We start from the raw sequence: 18,928 nt of genomic DNA, 5'->3' as shown, positions 1-18,928 counted from the left end.
TGAGGATTACATGAAGGGAAGATTCAACAGAAGGGATATATATGGTCAAAAATACAAGTGGCTTTTCAAGGTTTCCGTTTATGTAATCCTCCTCATAGCTGGTGAAACAGTTGCGGAGCTATTAGCAAGACTTTATAACAACATAGGTGGGAAAAGCACTTGTATTTATGACCTCTTCGTTCTGTTGAGAAGCAAAAGTTATTGATTACAAGCAGTCAAGCAGATGTGTTTAGTATGATCTTGTCTCTAATATTATTTTTGCATGATATATATACAACTTTTTGTTTTTAGAACTAAAAGCAGTTGTTAGAAAAACATAATTAGAAGCACTCTTGGAATGATATTAGAAAAAAAAAACAGAACTAAAAACACTCTTGGAATGATCATCTTTTAATTTTAGTCATTTAAAAGATGATCATTCCAAGAGTGCTTCTAGTTCTGTTTTTAATGCATCTTTTAAATGACTAATCACACTACGTTTTGTATCTCTTAAGATAATGCTCAAAATGTTGTAAGATAATTCTAAAATCCTCTCAAAACTAAAACAAAATTCCATAGATCAACAAGTCACAATAACAGAATTCATAAGGAAATAGGAAGGAGCGTGACATGTGTGTAAAGTGAACACAATCTTAAACCATTCAACATATCCCCAAAGGTCTCCTAGACCATCTAGTCTCTTAAACGAAATCTCTGCACACCAAATATCTGTCTTACATTCCTTATGACAAAAGCGACTTCGACCGCAAGACACCATCACCTTCTCCCACCAAACTGTCACTCTTCTTCTTCCTTGATCGGAATTTGCGGATGAGGAACACGTAAGATGTCTTAGATAGCTAAATTCCGGCAGTTTGTCAAGTCCCTTAACCCTAGTCCCACCCAAATTTTCCTTTGGATCATTCCAAAATAACTTCCCAATCTCAACCCACGTCTGGCACAACATGTTGTCTACCTTTACCAAGCAAAAATTCTCCATCAAGCTAAGCTTATAGCCATCACCAATGCTGTAAACTTTGCCACCCATTACCAATTTACCAGGAACCACACTCATTTGACTAGCGAGATCAAGTGTTGTGGGCAATACTGGCTCCCAAGTATGAGTCTTTAATTTGGGTCATAAACCTCTCCCCAATCTTTAATATTACTGGACTTATTGCCTCCAATCACATATATCTTACCGTTAATTACATCAACGGCTGGATCTTCTCGAGGTACACGCATCTCAGGGACTCTACGCCCTTGTTCTGTTAGACCGGTCTTGTAAATCTCTGAACCAATGGAGAGAAGAGTTGAGTATTTAGGATAGAGATACGAAAACGAAGTGATGGGTACCAATTTCTCTTGTTTGGGGATTGGTGCAAGTGTTAACCAGCAATAACGGTCTTCGTGTTCGTGGAAACCACACTGACGCCAGCGTGAGCAGACACACTGGGGTAAGCAGACACATAGGTAAGTCTCTGTTATCCCCATGCGGGATCGTGTGGCCTCAAGATCAGGGGAAGCTATGAGAGATCTGAAATCCTTGGAGACCATGGATAAAAATGGATGATGGTATCTCGACACACGAGCCAAACAGTTGAGAATGAGGTCGTACGGCAACGAAGAGAGCGACGTCGTCGGAACAGGTGGAGGTATCTCTGATGATTTCTTCTTCATCGCTTTCTTCCTCCTTCTCCCTCTTTTTGATTTAGGGTTTTTCTTTCTCCTCACTCATTGTTTTATGAGACTCTTGCTTTTCTGAGTTTAGGGTTTACGTACCCTTCTTATTTATATACTATACCTTTGTTGTTTTGATTATTAAAGAAATATTTAAGCACTTTACCATTTTTATATAAATCTTTTTCTTTTCATTGGGTTTGGACAATTACCTCTCCATATTACACTATATAAAACCTGATACAGCAGGAAAAACAAGTTTATGAAATACCTTCTCATGCTCTATAATGCTCTGTCCCACCCATGAGCATTGGCCTCCTCTACTTGGAAAATTAAAAAGATACGTGTACTCACAACCCTAGTTGCACCAACCAATGCTTTAGCCTTTCGACCCAAACAGCGGCCACCCACACTACATTTTACCTATCTTCATTCAAGGAGGAGGTTGACAAGTTGTAGCAGTACAAAATCGAGAACACTCAAAGAAAAATCTTGTATAAGAAACAAGAATCATTCATTTTAAAATCCTAAAATATCTATCTCAATACTAAAGGAAAATGATCAGTAAGTCACAATAACAGAGTGCAAAAGAAAATGGGAAGGAGAGCCCAATCTACCCAAAGTTGACACAATCTTAGACCATTCAACAAATCCCCAAAGCTCTCCTAAACCGCGCCACTCAAAAGAAATCTCTTCACACCGAATCTGTGCTTTATGATCCTTACTACAACTGCTACATCTACTGTAAGAGACCACCGGTGTCTCCCACCAAACTGTCAGTTCATTTCTTCCTCCGTAGGAATTTGACAACTTAGTATCTTCAGTCAATTTCGGTAGCCGTTCTTCAAGTGATCCCTTAAGCCCCTTAACCCTAGTCCACCCCATAATCCCCTCTGGATCATACCAAAATAACATCCCTTGGGAAACACGTGTTTGGCCCCCCATGTTGTCTATCTCTACAAAGCAGTAATCACTCATCAAGCGAATACTGTAGCCATCATCATCAATGGCGTAAACTTAATTTGCCGCCCGCTACCAACTTACCTGGAATCACACTCATTTGAACAGTGAAATCTAGTGCTGTGGGCAATACTTGGCTCCCAAGTTTGTGACTTAGAGTCATAAACCTCTCCCAATCCTCGATATTGTTGTGCATATCATAGAGCCTCCAAACACATATATCATGCCGTCAACTTCTCATGTTTGGGGATTGGTGCAAGCGTGAACCACTGGGAACTAGATTTGTACTTTACCCACGCCTAAGCAGACACATAGGTTACTCTCTTTTATTCCCATGCGGCCTCGTGTGGGATGCTAAATTATACTTTTAGTTTCTTAGTTAAGATATATATAACTAAAGATTATACTGCTAAACCCATATATTGTTGCATATTATTCATTCATCCATATTGTTAATTTCGTTTTGACATTGACATTGGTGATGAAAAACAGTATATTCACATGAAAACAAAGAAAAAAATAATTGGATTGGGTTTTGATATAGAGATACTCTAATACTGACTGTATAAGCAAGCAAGACTGAAATATACTACCAAGACTGAATTGAAAAGTCTGAACGTCGTCACCAGACAATTTTATTAAGATTATGTCAGGTCTTTTAAGGGTTCAAAGATCTGGTGAATTTTCTGAAACAGAATTACAAACACAGCAAGAAAAGAAAAAGACAATCTTCTTTTCTTGACAAGAGAATCTAAGAGTACAAAGAAAAAGAAAAGAAAAAAAACAAACAATTTGAGTTACCTGAAACAAGCAATTCTTTCTAAGCAGCAATCTCATCCCTTCCACCTAATCTGAAGCCCGTTTTACATCTCAACCACTAACTAACTACTGATATATTTACATTTGCTCACTAGTCACAGCTTATCTGTCTCTGCAAGGCTACAAAAGTGGCTACAAAAGTCTCTCTCTAAACCCAAAACAGCAAAACCCATCAAGCTTCTCCTAAAGCAGGCCTATTTTCATCTCAGCTAATGCATCAAAACTCAGGCAGATTCGATGACAGGAAAACAAAAGAATGTAAAAAAGCCAGGCAAAAGACTCTCTTCTCTCTTTTCACGTTTTGGCTGCAGATGGCAATGCTCGGTGTTGCGTTTGTCTTGCTGAGCCTTTCAGCACTTCGTTTATCCTACTAAAAACTACTTTCAGCGGTATACAAGCTACAACTGTTTCCTTTGCCTTCCCGGTCGCCTGCTTCTTGATTTTTTCCGTCAACCTCTGGCTCGTTAGAGTAGAGAGCCGCCTTGTCTTTATCGATTGGGAAGACGATTTCTTCTTTGTATTCCATGAAGAACCACGTCTCTTCTTGCCATTCTTTTTAGACAATGGCTTCGTCTTCACAACAACTTGTGACAATACCGCACCGTTGCAGTAGCCTTCTTTCAAGATTTCAACAGTTAAAGGATGCCCAACAATAGCTTTACCATTCAATTCACTCATACGAGACACCAGCGGAACATTACGGGGTTTCTTGTAGTTTTCTTTTACCTCAATGTTCACCTCGTACAGCCCAGAATGAGGCATAGAACTATTTTTATTAGCTTCTTCTCCGTAAACAGTTCTTCTCGCTTCTTGTTTCTTACTCATCTGCCTCGAGTTCCTCTTTCCTTTTAGCTGCCACTTAGAAGTGCTAGTCTCAACCCCGTTCAAATTTGAGATGACAGGTTCTGAAACTGGTGGACTTGTAGAAGCACATCCATTACTTCCCTCATTCTTAATAACCACATCGTGACTACTCTGACCACGCCTCCTTGTTAAATCAGTAACAAGGACTCTCCTTGGTGAGGAGATTCTACAAGCTGCTGGAAAAATAAATAACAATGGATGTCAGCATAAACGACATTGTTCAAAACCCAAAAGAGAGGCAAATGATAAAAGCAAACACTAAATTAGATCTAAGAGATCAACCCATTGGATCCTACAAAGGTGGAGAAACACACAATACTAGCAGCAGATAATGAATGCAGAAGCAATTGAGTCATAAAACAAGTCACTGCCAAAAATATACATAAATCATCTAGCTATAAAACAAGTCAGACATTAGGAAACACCAAAGCTATATAGTTTTCACCAGGCGACTTCTATAGAAAATGGTCATATTACTCTTTAATCTATCATGTGACAAAATAGACGACAAAAGCAAGCTTTTCTTTCTTTACTACTACAGAAGAGGCAATATGCAGACTCTTGCAATTAGATGAACCAAAACATGTACAAACACTTAAGAGAGGTTTAGCCACTTATACCTTCTGAGTGTTTCTCTTCTCCAATTAACGGAACGTCAAATAATCTGTCAGAAGAATCATCATCTGCCGAAACAGAAATGCTAGAAATCTCACTGTCTTTTGCCTTGTTGTTATGGGAGGCTCCAACAACATTTTCATAAGCATCCTCACATGAAATCCCGGTGCTGTCTGAGTTATTGTTGATTACAACAGATACACTTTTCATTGATTCAACAGACTTCATTCCGGATACTTTGGTGTCATAAGTCCCTTGACAATCCAAAGTGACAAGCTGGTCACAGGTAACAGGGACAGAGACCATAGCTGTACTCTCTAACACCTTTGTCAATTGCCGGCGTCGGTTTTTTCTTTTAGAGTACTCATGAGCAATTATGACTTGTGCCCTTTTTCTTTTAAGTGATGTCGGGGAGCATACCTTGCCCCCATTGGCAATGATATTTCCATTCGACACTGAATCACTGTGGCCTGCAGCACAGATCAAACCCATTTCTTGCCTATGCTCGATGATAGCACCAACCTGTTCTTTCCCAATATCCTCAAGCCCTCTCATTCGCTTGACTCCTTCAGTCCCATCATCTTCCGAGTCATTTGGTGTTCTCCTTCTCCTCGGCTGCACCTTGGAAACTCCAACATTATTCATTTCTTGGGAAGACATACTGGATTGCAATTGCTCTGGCACTGAATCCAATTCGTCTTCAGCCTCTCCTGCATCAGAGGATCCCAAATCCTCATCCTCTTTGCCAGAAAGACACCTTTTAGAATCTTCCTCACCAGATGAACTACACAGATTATCTCCTGGATGATCTTCTTTTGCAAGATGTGAATTCTCAATCTCGAGAGCATTGTTAATAGCATCTTCTCGGCGAGTACACTTGGCAGCTTTTTTATTAGCAGAGCTCGCTGCTGCAGCAGCCTTTGCCTTCTCAATGCAAGAATCATACTCTCCACAACGAAACGCCTTCACCGTCTTGGAATTTTCAAGAATATACCAATCCCTGGAGTCATAAAAGAAGAACACTTTAAGGCATAAAAGGCAAAACTAAGGGTAAAGAGAATGAGAGATTGCGGAAAAGACAAGAGAAAAGAGTACACTGACACGCTAACATCATCACGACCTAGAAGCTTTATTGGAGTGCCAACTTTTGGAGAAACCAAAGAGTTGTTGTCAGAAACTTGGTCATGAACCAAGGTCTGTCCGGGCCACCAAGAACCGTTACGGCGGCGAACCCATACCAATCTTCCAACCGACGCATTAATCGCCTCCAAGTTTTGGTCATCATTACTCTCCATTACACACACGAAGCACCAGAAAAAAAAAATGAACTTTCGAAAATGACCTAAAAATCAAAACTTTTTATAATTTGAAAATCGCAATGAAGTGACTCTCTCTCTCACTAGACAAAAGAATGCCTCTTCTTGAATCCTGCAAGGCTGCAACCAACAAAAATCAGAGGAAAAGAAAAGAAAAGAAAAAAAAACTTAAAAGACACAACATGCAACCAAGAACTGGCGATTTCAAAAGAATTAGGTAAGTTGGTTGAAAAGAGTCTTGAGAAAGAGAGATCTGAGAAGAAGCAGAGATCCAGATACCTCTTCTTGATACTCTTGCGGCGTCGGAATGTTTCTCTATCTGTTCTATGAATCAATATAGCATTAGGACCGCATTTCTCTTTGGGTTGTGAGAAAAGGGTTTTTGCTCCGGCGGTTTAATGAATAGAGGAAGACAGAGAGAAGAGAAGAGAGGAGATGAGAGAGAAAGGGATTGTTTTGGATGGAGAGAGAGAGAGAGAGACTGAAAGAGAAGAGGAGGTCAAAAAGCACATCCAAGGTGAGAGACTCTCAAGTACAGTAGCACACGACACCGTTTTGGGATCTTTTTTGTCCACTCCTTTTTAGGTTATCTCTCTCGTTACGTCGCTCCTTTGGCCACGAGGCAACTGTGAGTTCTATATTCAGACATCTGATCTCAAAGGTGTCAAATTTGGTAATAAATGAGACTTGAGTTCGATCAAAGCTCCTTCCAAAGTCTCGTAACTTTTTGTTTTAACATTGAACCACCTCTTTCCAAATTTTCAAATAATTTATCGTTAGTTAACAATAATCAAAATCTACACAAACTGTATGAGGTTTGTTGTTGGAAAATGGTTTCTTTAACTGTACCAATCCAAGAACAAGACGGAGAAAGTAAGGACGAAGAAAAACAGCAAGAGAAAGGTTCTGCTGCTGGTGTTACGTTGGATTGCTTGAGAAAGCTCTTTGTTTCCAAGCTCCACGTTCTTTGTTGCCTCAACCGCCTGCATTTTAGTGTCAAGCTGAGTGAGGAAACGGGCCACAAGGCACACACATACACAACAAACACAAAGAGAAAACCACACAAACAGATAAACTAAAGTACTGGGAATGGTATTGAGACATTGAAACATCCAAATGGGGTTTTAGGAACTTCAGATAGCTGAAAACAATAATAGTCCATTTCCTACCACTAAAGTGAAGAGAAATTCAAATTGGACCAATACAAAGTTTCTTTCCTGTCTCTAAACCTACTACTTTAGGTGAATATGATAGCATTCAAATTTTAGCTAGCAAAGAGAGGTACTATGAGTAAAGAAGTTTATAAAACAGTGCGTCGACATGAGAGCTTGAGAGAAGTTTATAAGTCCTAACCTGGTCATAAAGAACCTCTATCTGTTGGGCTTGTTGCAGAACATGAGTTGCCATCAAGTGGTTTAACGCAGACATCTCCACCATCTTAGTCTCTGTCTGCCTAGCACCATCTAAAAGATTACTTAGCTCTACCTGCAAACAAATTACAAATTTCAAAATTTAGCATATCTACAAAACTCATGCAAGTTTTCAAAGACCATGTAGAACTGCCTTGTTACCTGAAGGGCTTGTGTCTCATCGTCTAGAAGTTGTTGTTGTTGTTGTTGTACTCTACGAGGTTGGGCCTGAATTTCATCAGGTTCTATGGACTCCGAATTTGCCAGAGTCGTGTTAATTGGATTAGCTTCCTTCACGATCCTCTTAGGTTTTCTTCTCGGCGTAGCTCTGTTAATAATGTCTTGGAAACGAGTAGCTCTAAGCTGATCAAACTGGGCAGTGACTGAATGAAGTTTCTCACTCAAAATCAAAACCTGCAAACAAAAAAAATTATCATTACTTCTTCACGTCTAGATACTTTGAGTGAAACGAAAAAAAAATAACAAAGCTAGCTTACTACATTGGTGCATATCATACCACTCCATGTTTGTGTGCTATAGTATCAGCATTGAAGTTATCTGCAGGGAGGCCAAGCCATCCTTTGGAGTTTGCTTCTTCATTTCTTATACTGTTTTTGAGAATATCGATCTGTTCTTTGCAAGTTTTTATAAAAAGAGTAGTCTGCAGGAGAGAGAGAGAGAGTTTGCAGATATTACACCACACATAAGTAGACATAGAACTCTCCATCAAACAACACATGAGATATAAGAATGTTATATTCAAGTTCCTCAGTGTACGAATATAGTAAAATCATCGCTATCTAAGATAATAAAAAATTCATCTTCCTGAGTTTTCGCAATGTGAGATGCTACATTTAGTACGATTACAATAGTTCCATATGCTAAATCTCAACCATAGCAACTTCATGTAATCAGATAATATTACAAGGGAAAGATTACTTACTTCTTGTTCAATACTATCCTTTTCCTGTTCTGTAGTCCGGTGCATATCAACATAATCCTTTCGATGCTTCAACATAAACTGATCCAACTCCCTGATGCTTTCCAGCTAAATCAACCAACATCGACAAGTTAGCAGCAACACCACACACACACAAAATCTTTGGATAAAACTGCAACATGCAAATCGGGTCAAAATAGAACAAACAAATTTCCAAATTGGGTGAATCGCTAAAAGTTTACCGTTTTGAAAGCAGCTCTAGTGAACGGCAATCTCTCCTTTGGCTTATGTATAATAAAAGACGCCATTGTCGCTGCCACTTTAGACTAAATCACACATTAAGACAAACGAATCAGATCAAATGTCAACGAACACGATCTAGAAACACAACAACAACAACAACACAAAACCCTGGAAACCCTAGAGAATGATCAAAATTGAGATGCAAAAAAAAAAAAAAAACATCTTTTTAACAAAATAGCTTCGATCGAACGACAATTAAGATGGGAAAGTGACTCGCGCACCTCATTATAACCAATCGAAACAGCAGCTTTCCGAACAGAATCCTTGAAATCCTCGGTTCTGTCTCTAAATCTCGACATCTTGTACACAAAATTCAGATCAGAGATCAATGCTTCTTCCTTATCAATCAATCAACCAAGCAGTCAATAGCTTTAGAATCACAGTCTCTTTAGATTCACAGATGGCGAAATAGACGACGAGGGTCACAGAGAAGATCGGAGAGGAGAGGAGAGGAGAAGAGAAGAGAAGAGAGAGAGAAAGGGCTTGCCTTTTTTTTTTGGTTCAATTTTGTCGCAAAAAAAAAAGTGAATAAAGAGTTAAGCGACACCGTTTGGGGGATTGTAAAGTTCTCTCCTTTAGGTTTATCTCTCTCTCTCTCTCTCTCGTTAACGTCGCTCTTGGTCACGAGGCGACTCACAGTGGAGTTCGATATTCAGACAATCTCAAAGCTTTCACGACAAAGGTGTCACCATGACGGGTGAGTTCGATCAATTCCCTTCTTAAAGTTTCATAATTTCTTCGTTTTACCACAGAATCAAAGCTTATCATTGGAGAGTAAATGGATTCCGATTGATCTCGATTTCGATTTGAGAAGTTAACGGGTCTTGTGTATCCTGTAGAGTATAAGCAGGAACAGGATATGGAGATTGAAGCTCTTGAAGCTATACTTATGGATGAGTTTAAAGGTAGGATTTTTTTCTATTTGTATGTTCATCATTGAGGTGATGAGAGAGCATTGATTGAATTCTTAACAACTGTATTGTATCAGAAATCCATTCTAGTGAGAGTGGGCTTAATACTTCGAATCGATGCTTTCAGATTACAGTGATTCCTCAGGTAGAGAACACCATTCATATCTCTTTTCTTCTTCACTTCCTTAATTACTTGTTTCTTTTCTGCAACTTGTTTCTTGGAAGTAGATTATCCAGTGTCCCGTTTAGTTTCTTTTGGCTGTTTACCAAGAGAAGCTGTATGTGATTTGTGAAAAGTTTGTGTTACAACTTAGAAGTGTAGCAAATGTCAACTGAAATCTCTTCTGATTTGGCAATTTGCTATTCTCCTGATCCTCTGCTTCTTCTTCTTTTGTCTTCATAGGATGATGATCTGGAGGAGTCAGCTATCCCACCAGGTTACTACTCTTTGACGAAAAATTCTTGTTGTATCATATGCCTCTCCTGTACTTCCTCAGTCTTATAGCTCCCACATTTGTCTTGCAGTTCAGCTGGCTTTGGTTTTCTCACACACAGAAAATTACCCGGACGAGGCTCCTCTTTTGGATGTTAAAAGGTAATTCTTGGTTTAACCTTTTTTTTTCAAGCTAAATTAGATATACAATAATGACACTCATGTGGGTAGAGTATTCTTCTAGTATTCGAGGGATCCATGTTAGTGACCTCACCATCTTGAAAGAGAAGCTTGAACAAGAGGTAATATATTCTTACAACTTTATGGCTTCTTATAATCCTTTATACATAGAGTGTAAGACTGGAAGGTCTCTAGTCAATGATTTCCCTTAATCAGACTTTCTGAATAGCTTAGCAAGAAAATTAATACGATTTTCTTTTCGATTACTGGTTCTTCTCTGGAATTAAAAGGTTCATGATGTTGTTTCTACTCTGTATTGCATGACTCAACACAAAGCTATTTTCCACAGGCATCTGAAAATCTTGGTATGGCCATGATCTATACACTGGTCTCATCAGCAAAGGACTGGTTGTGTGAACACTATGGGCAAGATGATGCAGCTGACCTTGCCGAAGAAGAAGCTGCTAAAGAGGATGAGGTATGGTTGTCTGCTCAGTATATCAGATGTATAAGCTGCAATTAACCACGTTGGGCTTTCATGATTTGTGTCTGCTTTCTTCTTTTGTTCCGTTTTCCTGTCTAAATTTCTCTTTGCAGGTAATTGTCCCTCATGGAGAACCTGTTACGCTGGAGACGTTTTTGGCATGGAGAGAGAGATTTGAGGCCGAGCTTGCACTTGAGCGAGCCAAGTGAGTAAAACTTTTCCTGGATTATCTTGTTTTCGTACTCTTATATACCAATTAACAGGCATTTTCATTAACCGCCTGAGTTCTTAATTTTTTTATCTCTGGCCGTGAATTAACTTCCAAGGCTGATGCCGGATTCTGCTCTTACGGTTAATAAGGAGAAGAAGCTTACAGGAAGACAGTGGTTTGAAAGTGGCCGAGCGGTATTTCTCATTCCTGTTTTATGATCGGATTCTTGTTAGAATTTCATTATCTCAACAAATACTATTGTTGTTTACTCTGTCATCTTTAGAGAGGAACGGTGGTCACTGCTGATCAAGAATCTGAGGAGGAAGATGAAGAAGACATCGACTTTGAAGACGAAGACTTTGAAGGTGAAATGATCTTTCTTTTTGCTTTACACGCGATTTTCCCACAAAGCCAGTAATTTTTCTCAAGTACTGCCTCGGATTATTTGATACAGATGATGAAGAAGACATGCTTGAGCACTATTTGGCGGAGAAATCCGATTCTTCCGCTCCCTCTTCACGGACATGATGAAGCTAAGAACAAGCCTGATATCCTGATTACTGAAGCTCTTTTCTGGATAGAGATCATGATGCAAGATACTGACCTTGCATTGAAAAGCGTTTAATCTCCATATCCTCAGTTTTTTCCGAGTTTTGATCCACTCAAGAGTATCCTGAGAATTACCATTTGTCTTAAATCTATAATTTACCCTCACCGTTTGTTCATTTATAGAACACTTTAAGAGAGAATGCCACTGATTTTGTAGTTTTTCTTTTTAGAATCAGCTCAAAGCAAAGTCCTGTTAAAAGACAAATAGTTATCATTTCGAAACCCTTGTTAAAGCTATTATCTTCCATTTTTGCAAGTCAAATAATCATAGTGAACGTACTATGGCTGTTTAAATAAAAATAGCATTCCTATCAGAGTATATATATCTAAATTATGATATAGATTGGACCTAATATGTTACACAGAGTCCAATGTTACTCCTCCATTAGGTTTTTAAGACAGAACTCCTGCCGGTACTATGCAGGGCCTATTTAGCTAGACACAACCTTGGTCAGTCATGGCTTGAGCTATATTTAAAAATGCTGCAATTGTTGCTCCATGTAGAAGTGCCCTGTCATTAAAACCCAAGATGAAAAAACAATTAAGGATTGCAATCGCTTAGACCATCATAGTACATTGACTGTTGGCTTATGGAGAGGAGAACTTACTCAGGGCTTTCTTTCTGATAGCCAAAATCATTTGCTGCTTTAAGAGCTTTTTCATAAGTCTGCTTTAGTGCTTCCTGTCAATATCAGAGCAGTTACCTTAATAGGAAGTTATCACAGGCCAAAGCTACAAAATTTTGAAAGAAATGCGAGTGATTTGTTACCTGTAATCTAGACTCAAAATCTTCTGCTGACCATTGCATTGAATTAGATTCACGGAGTACTTCAATTTCACCAGCAGCAACCTTCAACAAAATTATACATTTAGCTACCACCTTTTATAAAATCTTAGAAAAATTTATGTGCTTTGGGTCCATCTTCCCAATATACAATAAATAAAAAAGAAACTGATACAGCTCTAGCACTCTCAGTAAGACCACACTCCTACACATTATTTTATGAGAGCAGCAATTCCTCTCCTATGCCTTAGTGTTGTAATTCAATGATGGGAAGATTAATTACGAAAAGGTTAAGATATAGTATTGATGTCAAATGAAGAAACTCACTCCACCAGCTCCAGCAGCAATGGCAGGAGCAATCAGAACACTCGCCTTTCTGAAAACATCGACTGCTTCAGCTGTACATGGCATGTTTGAGCCTGCACAAAGCACATCCATACTGTTTAGAATAAGATAACAAAAGAACAGCAAAATAAACAAACTTAAATACAAAACGAAAGGCCCTAAAATATTTGTTTGATATAAAAAATCTTTACCTTCTACCAGTAAGCGGCAGCCTGCATTGACCAGATTAATGGCATCTGCTTGATCAACTTCATTCTGAGAAGCACAAGGAAATGCTACATCACACCTTTCATTCCAAGGCTTTAGTTCATCAAAGTATTTCGCCCTTGCATACGTCTTGGAATAATCTCTGCATAACAGACACATGTATCGTTGGGATCTATCATTTTAGCCAAGTGACAAATACCATGGTATTCTAGGACGATTAATACCTCAAACTTCTCTGTTGGGATTTTATATCTCTCAAGAATGCAAGTTTCATATAATCAAATCCGTCATCGTCCACCAAATATCCTTTTGAATCTGTAAAAAGTTTGTATCAGCAAAAATCAGTGCCCTAAATCAACTCCATCAGCTGCTTTCTGTCTATGGAATTCAATTGCAAAACAAAAAAAAACAGAAATCATTTTCGCAGAATGCTAACTCAGTAACTCTTTAGCAGCACAATTCACAGACTGCTGAGGTAACTTCTTACATTGGCCTAACTAATCAAGATCCATTGGCAATAATTAGACATTCAATTCAAGACCTCTAAGCATTGGCCTAGAAGAAGACACCAATACATATAATCAACGTCTGACCGTTCATCTGGCAGACCGGGGCTTAAATCAACTCTTAGCTCAACTATGAGCCACCTTAAAGATGGTAAAAACAACAAAAAAGGCAGAAAAAATACACACTTGAGTTGCTTCAAATCTAGAATGATAGGATGAGTGGATAACCTGAAACTGTAACCGGATGGGCTCCACAAGCAATTAGCTTCTCTACAACATGCATCGCAATCTTCCCGCAACCGCTCACGACACATCTAATATAAAGAGTATATGGTTTCAAAAGATGAGAGTCACAAAAGTATACACAAGTCACACAGCTTCAGTGTTATGTGAGAAGCCAAACATTCAGAAAGGACTAGTTTTCCTACGACCTTTTAGAACTGACAGAATAATGAGCAACAACTAAAAAAGTGTTGCAAGAGGAATACGAAAGCAAAAAGTATCTTACTGACTAGATAAACTCAGCGATCCAAAACTTCGTTTTTTTTTTGACAACTCAGAGATCCAAAACATTAGTACTAACACATTTTTAAAATGATCAAGAATGAAACCTTAGTCCCTTGATTTCCTTATTCATATCTGCAAGCATAAGTCGTGCAAAGTACACCTGAAAGAATCCAAATGAGTTTTAGTTCATACAGAGTCATGACATGTTAACAGTGTGTTCTACATATTATCAAATAAAACTATCCTTACCACACCATAGCCACTAGCTTCAGTTCTGAGGCTAGAAGCAGCCCAATATATCCTCGGTCCTGTAAAACTTCCCTGCATAAGTAATTGACACAAAGATATAACAACCAAAACTCTTTATTCTCTCCGAACAGCAAAAACTAATGCAAATAAATGAGTACAGTAAATAGCACCGCCGAGGACATTTAGCGCTGAAACGGTCCAGTATGTGAGAGAATGAATACAAATATTAGTAGAGATATTCTTCCCTCAAAAATCACAAACTTTACTCCCAAAAAGGATAAAACAAAACACAAAACTAACTTGATACGAAATGACCTATTAGGAATACGAACCAAATTTATAAGTCTACTGCCATTCTGTTTCCAGGAAGAAAAGGCAAAAGAAAATATCATGAAAAAAAAAAGCTTCAGCGTCCGCTGACTTCCAGTACCTGAAACTGACCAGCAAGTCGTCTGTATTGTCCGAAAAGATATCCCATTTCCCGAGTACCAACACCGACCTCCTCTGATGGAAGATCCTACAGTATATAATATATTTAAAAACCATTGCAGAAAAGATATACTTGCTAAAGGGGAATAACCATTCTACTTACTTTGTCAGGACCCATGTATCTGTACATCTCATTCATGAAACTTTGGCAAAATCTCATAATCTGCGATGTTACAAAGCAACATATCAGAACACCTTTAAAAGATCATTCGCAGGGAAAACTGTAAGGGGCGAAGATGTCACCTCATTGTCACTTTTGCCTTTAGGATCAAAGTCGCTTCCACCAGATGCCCCTCCCAGTTTATATGGTGACAGAGCATTTTTCAACGTCTGCAAAGGATTACAAACAAATTACAGTCCAAAATGACGCAAAAGAACAGTTAAGGTGGCCACCAGGGAAAAGAAAAAGGAAAATGGCAAACAGAAAATAAGGGGAAATATAAGAGAAACCAGCTTAAAGATAATTGAAAGATTTCACAGTACCTGCTGAAAGCCAAGAAATTTGGCAATGCTTAAGTTCATGGATGGATGAAATCGGATACCTCCCCTACATGGACCCAGTGCTTGATTGAACTGAACTCTAAAGCCACGGTTTACATGTGTTTCACCACGATCATCAATCCATGGAACTCGAAAAACTATCATACGTTCAGGTTCTAGTAGCCGCTCCATAATATTGACATAACTGAAATAAATAAGAATGGAACACTGTGATTTTGATGCGGTTTCCTGAAAACTACGTTACAAAGATGAGAAGCAAACTGCTACTTACTGAGAATTTTTTGCAATTACCCGCTCTAGAGCATGCACAGATTCTTGTACAGATTGAACAAATTCAATCTCATTAGGATCTCGTTTCAGGGCACCCTCAACAATTGAACCAGCACTTTTTGACATAAGAGCTTCATTGAGAGGGAAAAGTGGCAAACAGTTAACAAAAGAATAAGCAAAGAAAGACACTAGCCATGCCATACAGAGACACAAAGATCAAATGTAGCAAGACCAGAAACAGAAAACCAAGGAGTCAACATTTTTCTTTCATATTTTTAAATAAAAAAGAATAATACGATCTCTATCCTAATCAGAAGAATATAAACCTGAGCCTTATGGAAAGAAAGCAGACATACCAAGAATTTACAAGTTCACAAGTTTAACAAAAAAAATAGAATTTACAACTTTCTCTCTTTCGCGAAACTAACTGCATCTAAGCATTTGTTAGTAAAATACTTCCTATTACGACTTGCTTCATTTCATCACTTAAAGCTGTAAATTTCACTAAAACTGGATATACAAATATATTTACGAAAAGTAGACAAGAGAAAGTTCAAAGATAGTTCAGTGAAAGTTGGTTAGATGGAACACAAGGAGTTGCAAATTATCTTGACTCACTACATAGAAAAGGAGATCATTGACTTGAACCAATAATGTAAATAACTTACTCTTCACATAAATGGGCTTGTCAACAACAATCTTTTCTTTGGAAGCCGTTTGGAGACGCAGAGCTTCTTTGTGTAGTAAACTATTGTTGTGTTCTTCTAATGCACTCATCTGCATGTTTCTACTTCCTTCATTACCGTAAGGATTTCTTCGATGTTTTCTACCATACTCTCTGCAAATAGAACAAAATATCCTAGCTGTTCCATCCTTCATATCGACATAAGCCCACTTGTACGTGTCAGCCCATTCCTCTCTCCACCGTTTGACAACTTTTTTCTTTCTCTTCACCGGTTGACCCTTTGACATATCCTGATCCTCACCGGGCAGGTCAGATACCAAAACCATATGCTTCGTTTCATCATGCTCCCCAGTAGAGGGGTCCCGTGGAGGCCCGCCAATTAATGAATTGTTAGCAAAAGCAGCGTCATCATCTCCAGGTCCAATTTCCAAATCAATTTCTTCGCCAAGATTACTTACAACAAGCTGATGCCTTTGTGCCTGCTGGATTAAGTTCATATCATCCATTGAGGGATTCATCCCCAACCCACCTGTTGGTCCAAACATTCAGCATCACAGTTTTAACCCCCACCTTAAGCTTCTCTTTTGCTGACTAACAGCAACTGTATCCTACACTTGGTACAAACGCCCGAACCTAGTGCGCAACAGAGATAAACAGTCCACAATTAGAAAAAAAACCCAAAAAAATATAGTTTAGATTACTAAAAAAAATGCACTTTGCTTATACAAGAAACCACCATCCACATTTCAGTTTCTCAGCACATACCAATGGCATATACTAGACTTCACCTACCAAGAAATGCACAAACTAGAGAGGCCTCAAAGAAATTAGATCCAGACAAAATCTCAGAAAACGCTTTGAAATCATCCACCAACAAAACGCAAGTCATTCCTCTAAGCTTGTGAACACAATTCGGAGGAAAATGAACTGATATTATCTCACTAGTGAATCATCCAAACATCAAAGAGACCCATACTTTAACACTATACAGCGCCGATTGAAATATAAGAACCAAGTCCTAAAATCATTTCCCAAACTCAAATGACTTGAATCAACGAAACTCTTATGGATACCTAAAAAGCCGCAGCAGTTGAAACAGTGATCAAATCTAACATCTTTCACAAAAATTCAATAAAGCTCATCTAGACATAAGTTGGAAACATCAAAACAGTGAGAAAAAAAAAAAAAAAAAACTTGCTCACTTTAGCAGATAATTTCGTCAAGTCCATGAAAAAAAAAAGATAAACTGAAGAAAACCAAATAAAAAAGAAAAAAAATATCGTAACTTTACTTTTTTTGCCTGTAGCGACGGGTCGCCGATAAAAAAAAAGAGAAACCCCACGAAAGGCAATTGTCGCTAAAGAGACTTTAAAAGAGACATAGCTCTCTGCTGCTCGAAGAACTTGTTGATAAAAATTATATCTTCGCCGGATTCTGAAGAAGTTGGGAGCTTTGAGCCGGGGGGGATAAAGATAAATCGACCAAAGCGATTTGTTGCAGAAGAAGAAGCCAACAAAAATGAGAAAATCCCAAATCAACCAAAAGGTGAATGCGTAAGAAGTAAGAACTTCTAAAAGGTCTACTACTACTCTACTTAAGGGGTTTTTAATCTAATTGTGGTTAATTAAACATCTTCTGTGACCTTTTTAATTTTCATCACCCATCCACCAATAATCAATTCAAAAAAAAAGTTATATATTTTCTAGTTTACAAAAAGGTTATTGTAAAATTAAATGGGGAAGAAACACACAAAAGTAAAAGGTGAACTGACAAAAATATCATCATTTTGAGTTTTTCTACCACAATTAATACATATTTTCAAATGTTCCAAAACTAAAAATTAATAAAATTAAAACAATGTTAAAATCGTAACATTGCAACCACCATGTGTTCTTTTTCACTCATCCTTCTCTCTGATTCCAAACCTAATTACCGACAACCCCAATCAAATCTGAATCAAAGGTGATTCATGAAGTCGGAGTCAATGAAATCAGTAATTGCGACACTGCAGAGGACTAGACAGTTCGATGGTTTTGGTTCTTTAAGAGATGGGTATGTAGGTTTATTGAATTTGGATACAGTTCTGCGAAGTTTTTAAGCTATTGTTTTCATCTTATGAAAATTCAGGAAAGATCCCTCAAAATTCAGGAAATGCTCCTTAAACTTCAGGATGACCTTCGTAAAAGTTTGGATTTCAGGATGAACATAAGGATGGATAATCAGACTCTGTAATGATGTGGTCTTTAAGACTATGTTTTGTTAGAGAATGTTTGTTAGAGAATGTTTGTTAGAGAATGAACATAAGCTGAACTTGAGAGAATGTGAGCTGATTGGTTTAGTTAGAATGATAACATTTTCTTATACTGAATCATTCACATCCCATCTCCCAACAATGTGTTTTCTTATTGATAATGATGGCTCTGAGACTATAAATCATTCACATCTCATCTCCCATGACAGTCACATTTGAAGATTGAGGAAGTATAGTTGAGAATTCATGAAGACTTTCTTGAAACTTATTCCCTGATTTCAATATTTATTACAGGGAATGAGGTTGAAGATTTCGCTAAGCTATTTCATGCAGCAGATAATACAAGATGCAAGTATGTTTTGGATATCTGCATATGAGACAGTGTTCCTTTATCCAATTTTACTATATATGTTGTTTAGAC

The 18,928-nt window shown here is 38.1% G+C and overlaps 5 protein-coding genes and 1 pseudogene across 18 annotated transcripts; 1 reads left to right on the top strand and 5 right to left on the bottom strand.

Moving 5' to 3' along the window:
- Positions 1–559: 559 nt before the first annotated feature.
- Positions 560–1,737, bottom strand: LOC104744063 (putative F-box/kelch-repeat protein At5g03000 pseudogene; annotated as a pseudogene).
- Positions 1,738–2,220: 483 nt separating this feature from the next.
- LOC104744062 (putative F-box/kelch-repeat protein At3g46050) lies at positions 2,221–2,815 on the bottom strand. The gene is made up of 2 exons (XM_010465087.1): positions 2,704–2,815; positions 2,221–2,615 (listed from the first exon to the last, which is right to left on the bottom strand). Exons 1-2 carry the CDS (start codon positions 2,813–2,815, stop codon positions 2,221–2,223), a joined length of 507 nt encoding a protein of 168 aa, XP_010463389.1.
- A 407-nt stretch (positions 2,816–3,222) lies between these two features.
- Positions 3,223–7,214, bottom strand: LOC104758493 (uncharacterized protein At1g51745). Of its 4 annotated transcripts, none has more exons than XM_010481373.3 (4): positions 6,513–7,214; positions 6,019–6,353; positions 4,923–5,917; positions 3,223–4,478 (listed from the first exon to the last, which is right to left on the bottom strand). In XM_010481373.3, the coding sequence occupies exons 2-4, from the start codon at positions 6,210–6,212 to the stop codon at positions 3,733–3,735; spliced, it is 1,935 nt and encodes a 644-aa protein (XP_010479675.2). In that variant the 5' UTR covers positions 6,213–6,353; positions 6,513–7,214; the 3' UTR covers positions 3,223–3,732. The 4 variants fall into 4 exon arrangements, with proteins under 4 accessions (XP_010479675.2, XP_010479676.2, XP_087341503.1 ...); XM_010481374.3 differs by having other exon boundaries at positions 6,019–6,345; positions 6,513–6,982; XM_087485377.1 differs by having other exon boundaries at positions 3,223–4,475; positions 6,019–6,345; positions 6,513–6,982.
- On the bottom strand, positions 6,958–9,437 carry LOC104742688 (syntaxin-81). 3 transcript variants are annotated; one of them, XM_010463707.2, is made up of 7 exons: positions 9,107–9,437; positions 8,825–8,908; positions 8,586–8,690; positions 8,160–8,303; positions 7,805–8,056; positions 7,587–7,718; positions 6,958–7,216 (listed from the first exon to the last, which is right to left on the bottom strand). In XM_010463707.2, exons 1-7 carry the CDS (start codon positions 9,182–9,184, stop codon positions 7,073–7,075), a joined length of 939 nt encoding a protein of 312 aa, XP_010462009.1. In that variant the 5' UTR covers positions 9,185–9,437; the 3' UTR covers positions 6,958–7,072. The 3 variants fall into 3 exon arrangements, with proteins under 3 accessions (XP_010462009.1, XP_087341510.1, XP_087341511.1); XM_087485384.1 differs by having other exon boundaries at positions 8,140–8,303; positions 9,107–9,248; XM_087485385.1 differs by having other exon boundaries at positions 8,143–8,303; positions 9,107–9,248.
- Positions 9,438–9,439: 2 nt separating this feature from the next.
- Positions 9,440–11,950, top strand: LOC104742689 (uncharacterized). The gene is made up of 11 exons (XM_010463708.2): positions 9,440–9,582; positions 9,725–9,790; positions 9,874–9,941; positions 10,200–10,233; positions 10,322–10,391; positions 10,474–10,531; positions 10,759–10,887; positions 11,007–11,098; positions 11,220–11,298; positions 11,388–11,469; positions 11,559–11,950. The coding sequence occupies exons 1-11, from the start codon at positions 9,576–9,578 to the stop codon at positions 11,630–11,632; spliced, it is 759 nt and encodes a 252-aa protein (XP_010462010.1). The 5' UTR covers positions 9,440–9,575; the 3' UTR covers positions 11,633–11,950.
- On the bottom strand, positions 11,928–17,953 carry LOC104742690 (uncharacterized). Of its 9 annotated transcripts, none has more exons than XR_015580438.1 (16): positions 17,543–17,927; positions 16,240–16,889; positions 15,573–15,702; positions 15,284–15,485; positions 15,044–15,130; positions 14,904–14,963; positions 14,742–14,828; positions 14,312–14,370; positions 14,167–14,222; positions 13,784–13,869; positions 13,274–13,364; positions 13,034–13,191; positions 12,825–12,916; positions 12,483–12,563; positions 12,322–12,395; positions 11,928–12,224 (listed from the first exon to the last, which is right to left on the bottom strand). XR_015580438.1 is itself a non-coding variant. In XM_087485380.1 (16 exons), exons 2-16 carry the CDS (start codon positions 16,799–16,801, stop codon positions 12,149–12,151), a joined length of 1,914 nt encoding a protein of 637 aa, XP_087341506.1. In that variant the 5' UTR covers positions 16,802–16,889; positions 17,548–17,953; the 3' UTR covers positions 11,928–12,148. The 9 variants fall into 9 exon arrangements, 5 of the variants coding, with proteins under 5 accessions (XP_087341506.1, XP_087341505.1, XP_087341508.1 ...); XR_015580436.1 differs by having other exon boundaries at positions 17,548–17,878; XR_015580437.1 differs by lacking the exon at positions 17,543–17,927 and adding an exon at positions 17,459–17,525.
- Between the last annotated feature and the right edge of the window lie 975 nt (positions 17,954–18,928).

Source organism: Camelina sativa, chromosome 14, assembly GCF_030686135.1.
Source record: "Camelina sativa cultivar CO46 ecotype springtype chromosome 14, ASM3068613v1".
NCBI lineage: Eukaryota > Viridiplantae > Streptophyta > Magnoliopsida > Brassicales > Brassicaceae > Camelina > Camelina sativa.
This window is presented reverse-complemented; position numbering and strand designations above follow the sequence as displayed.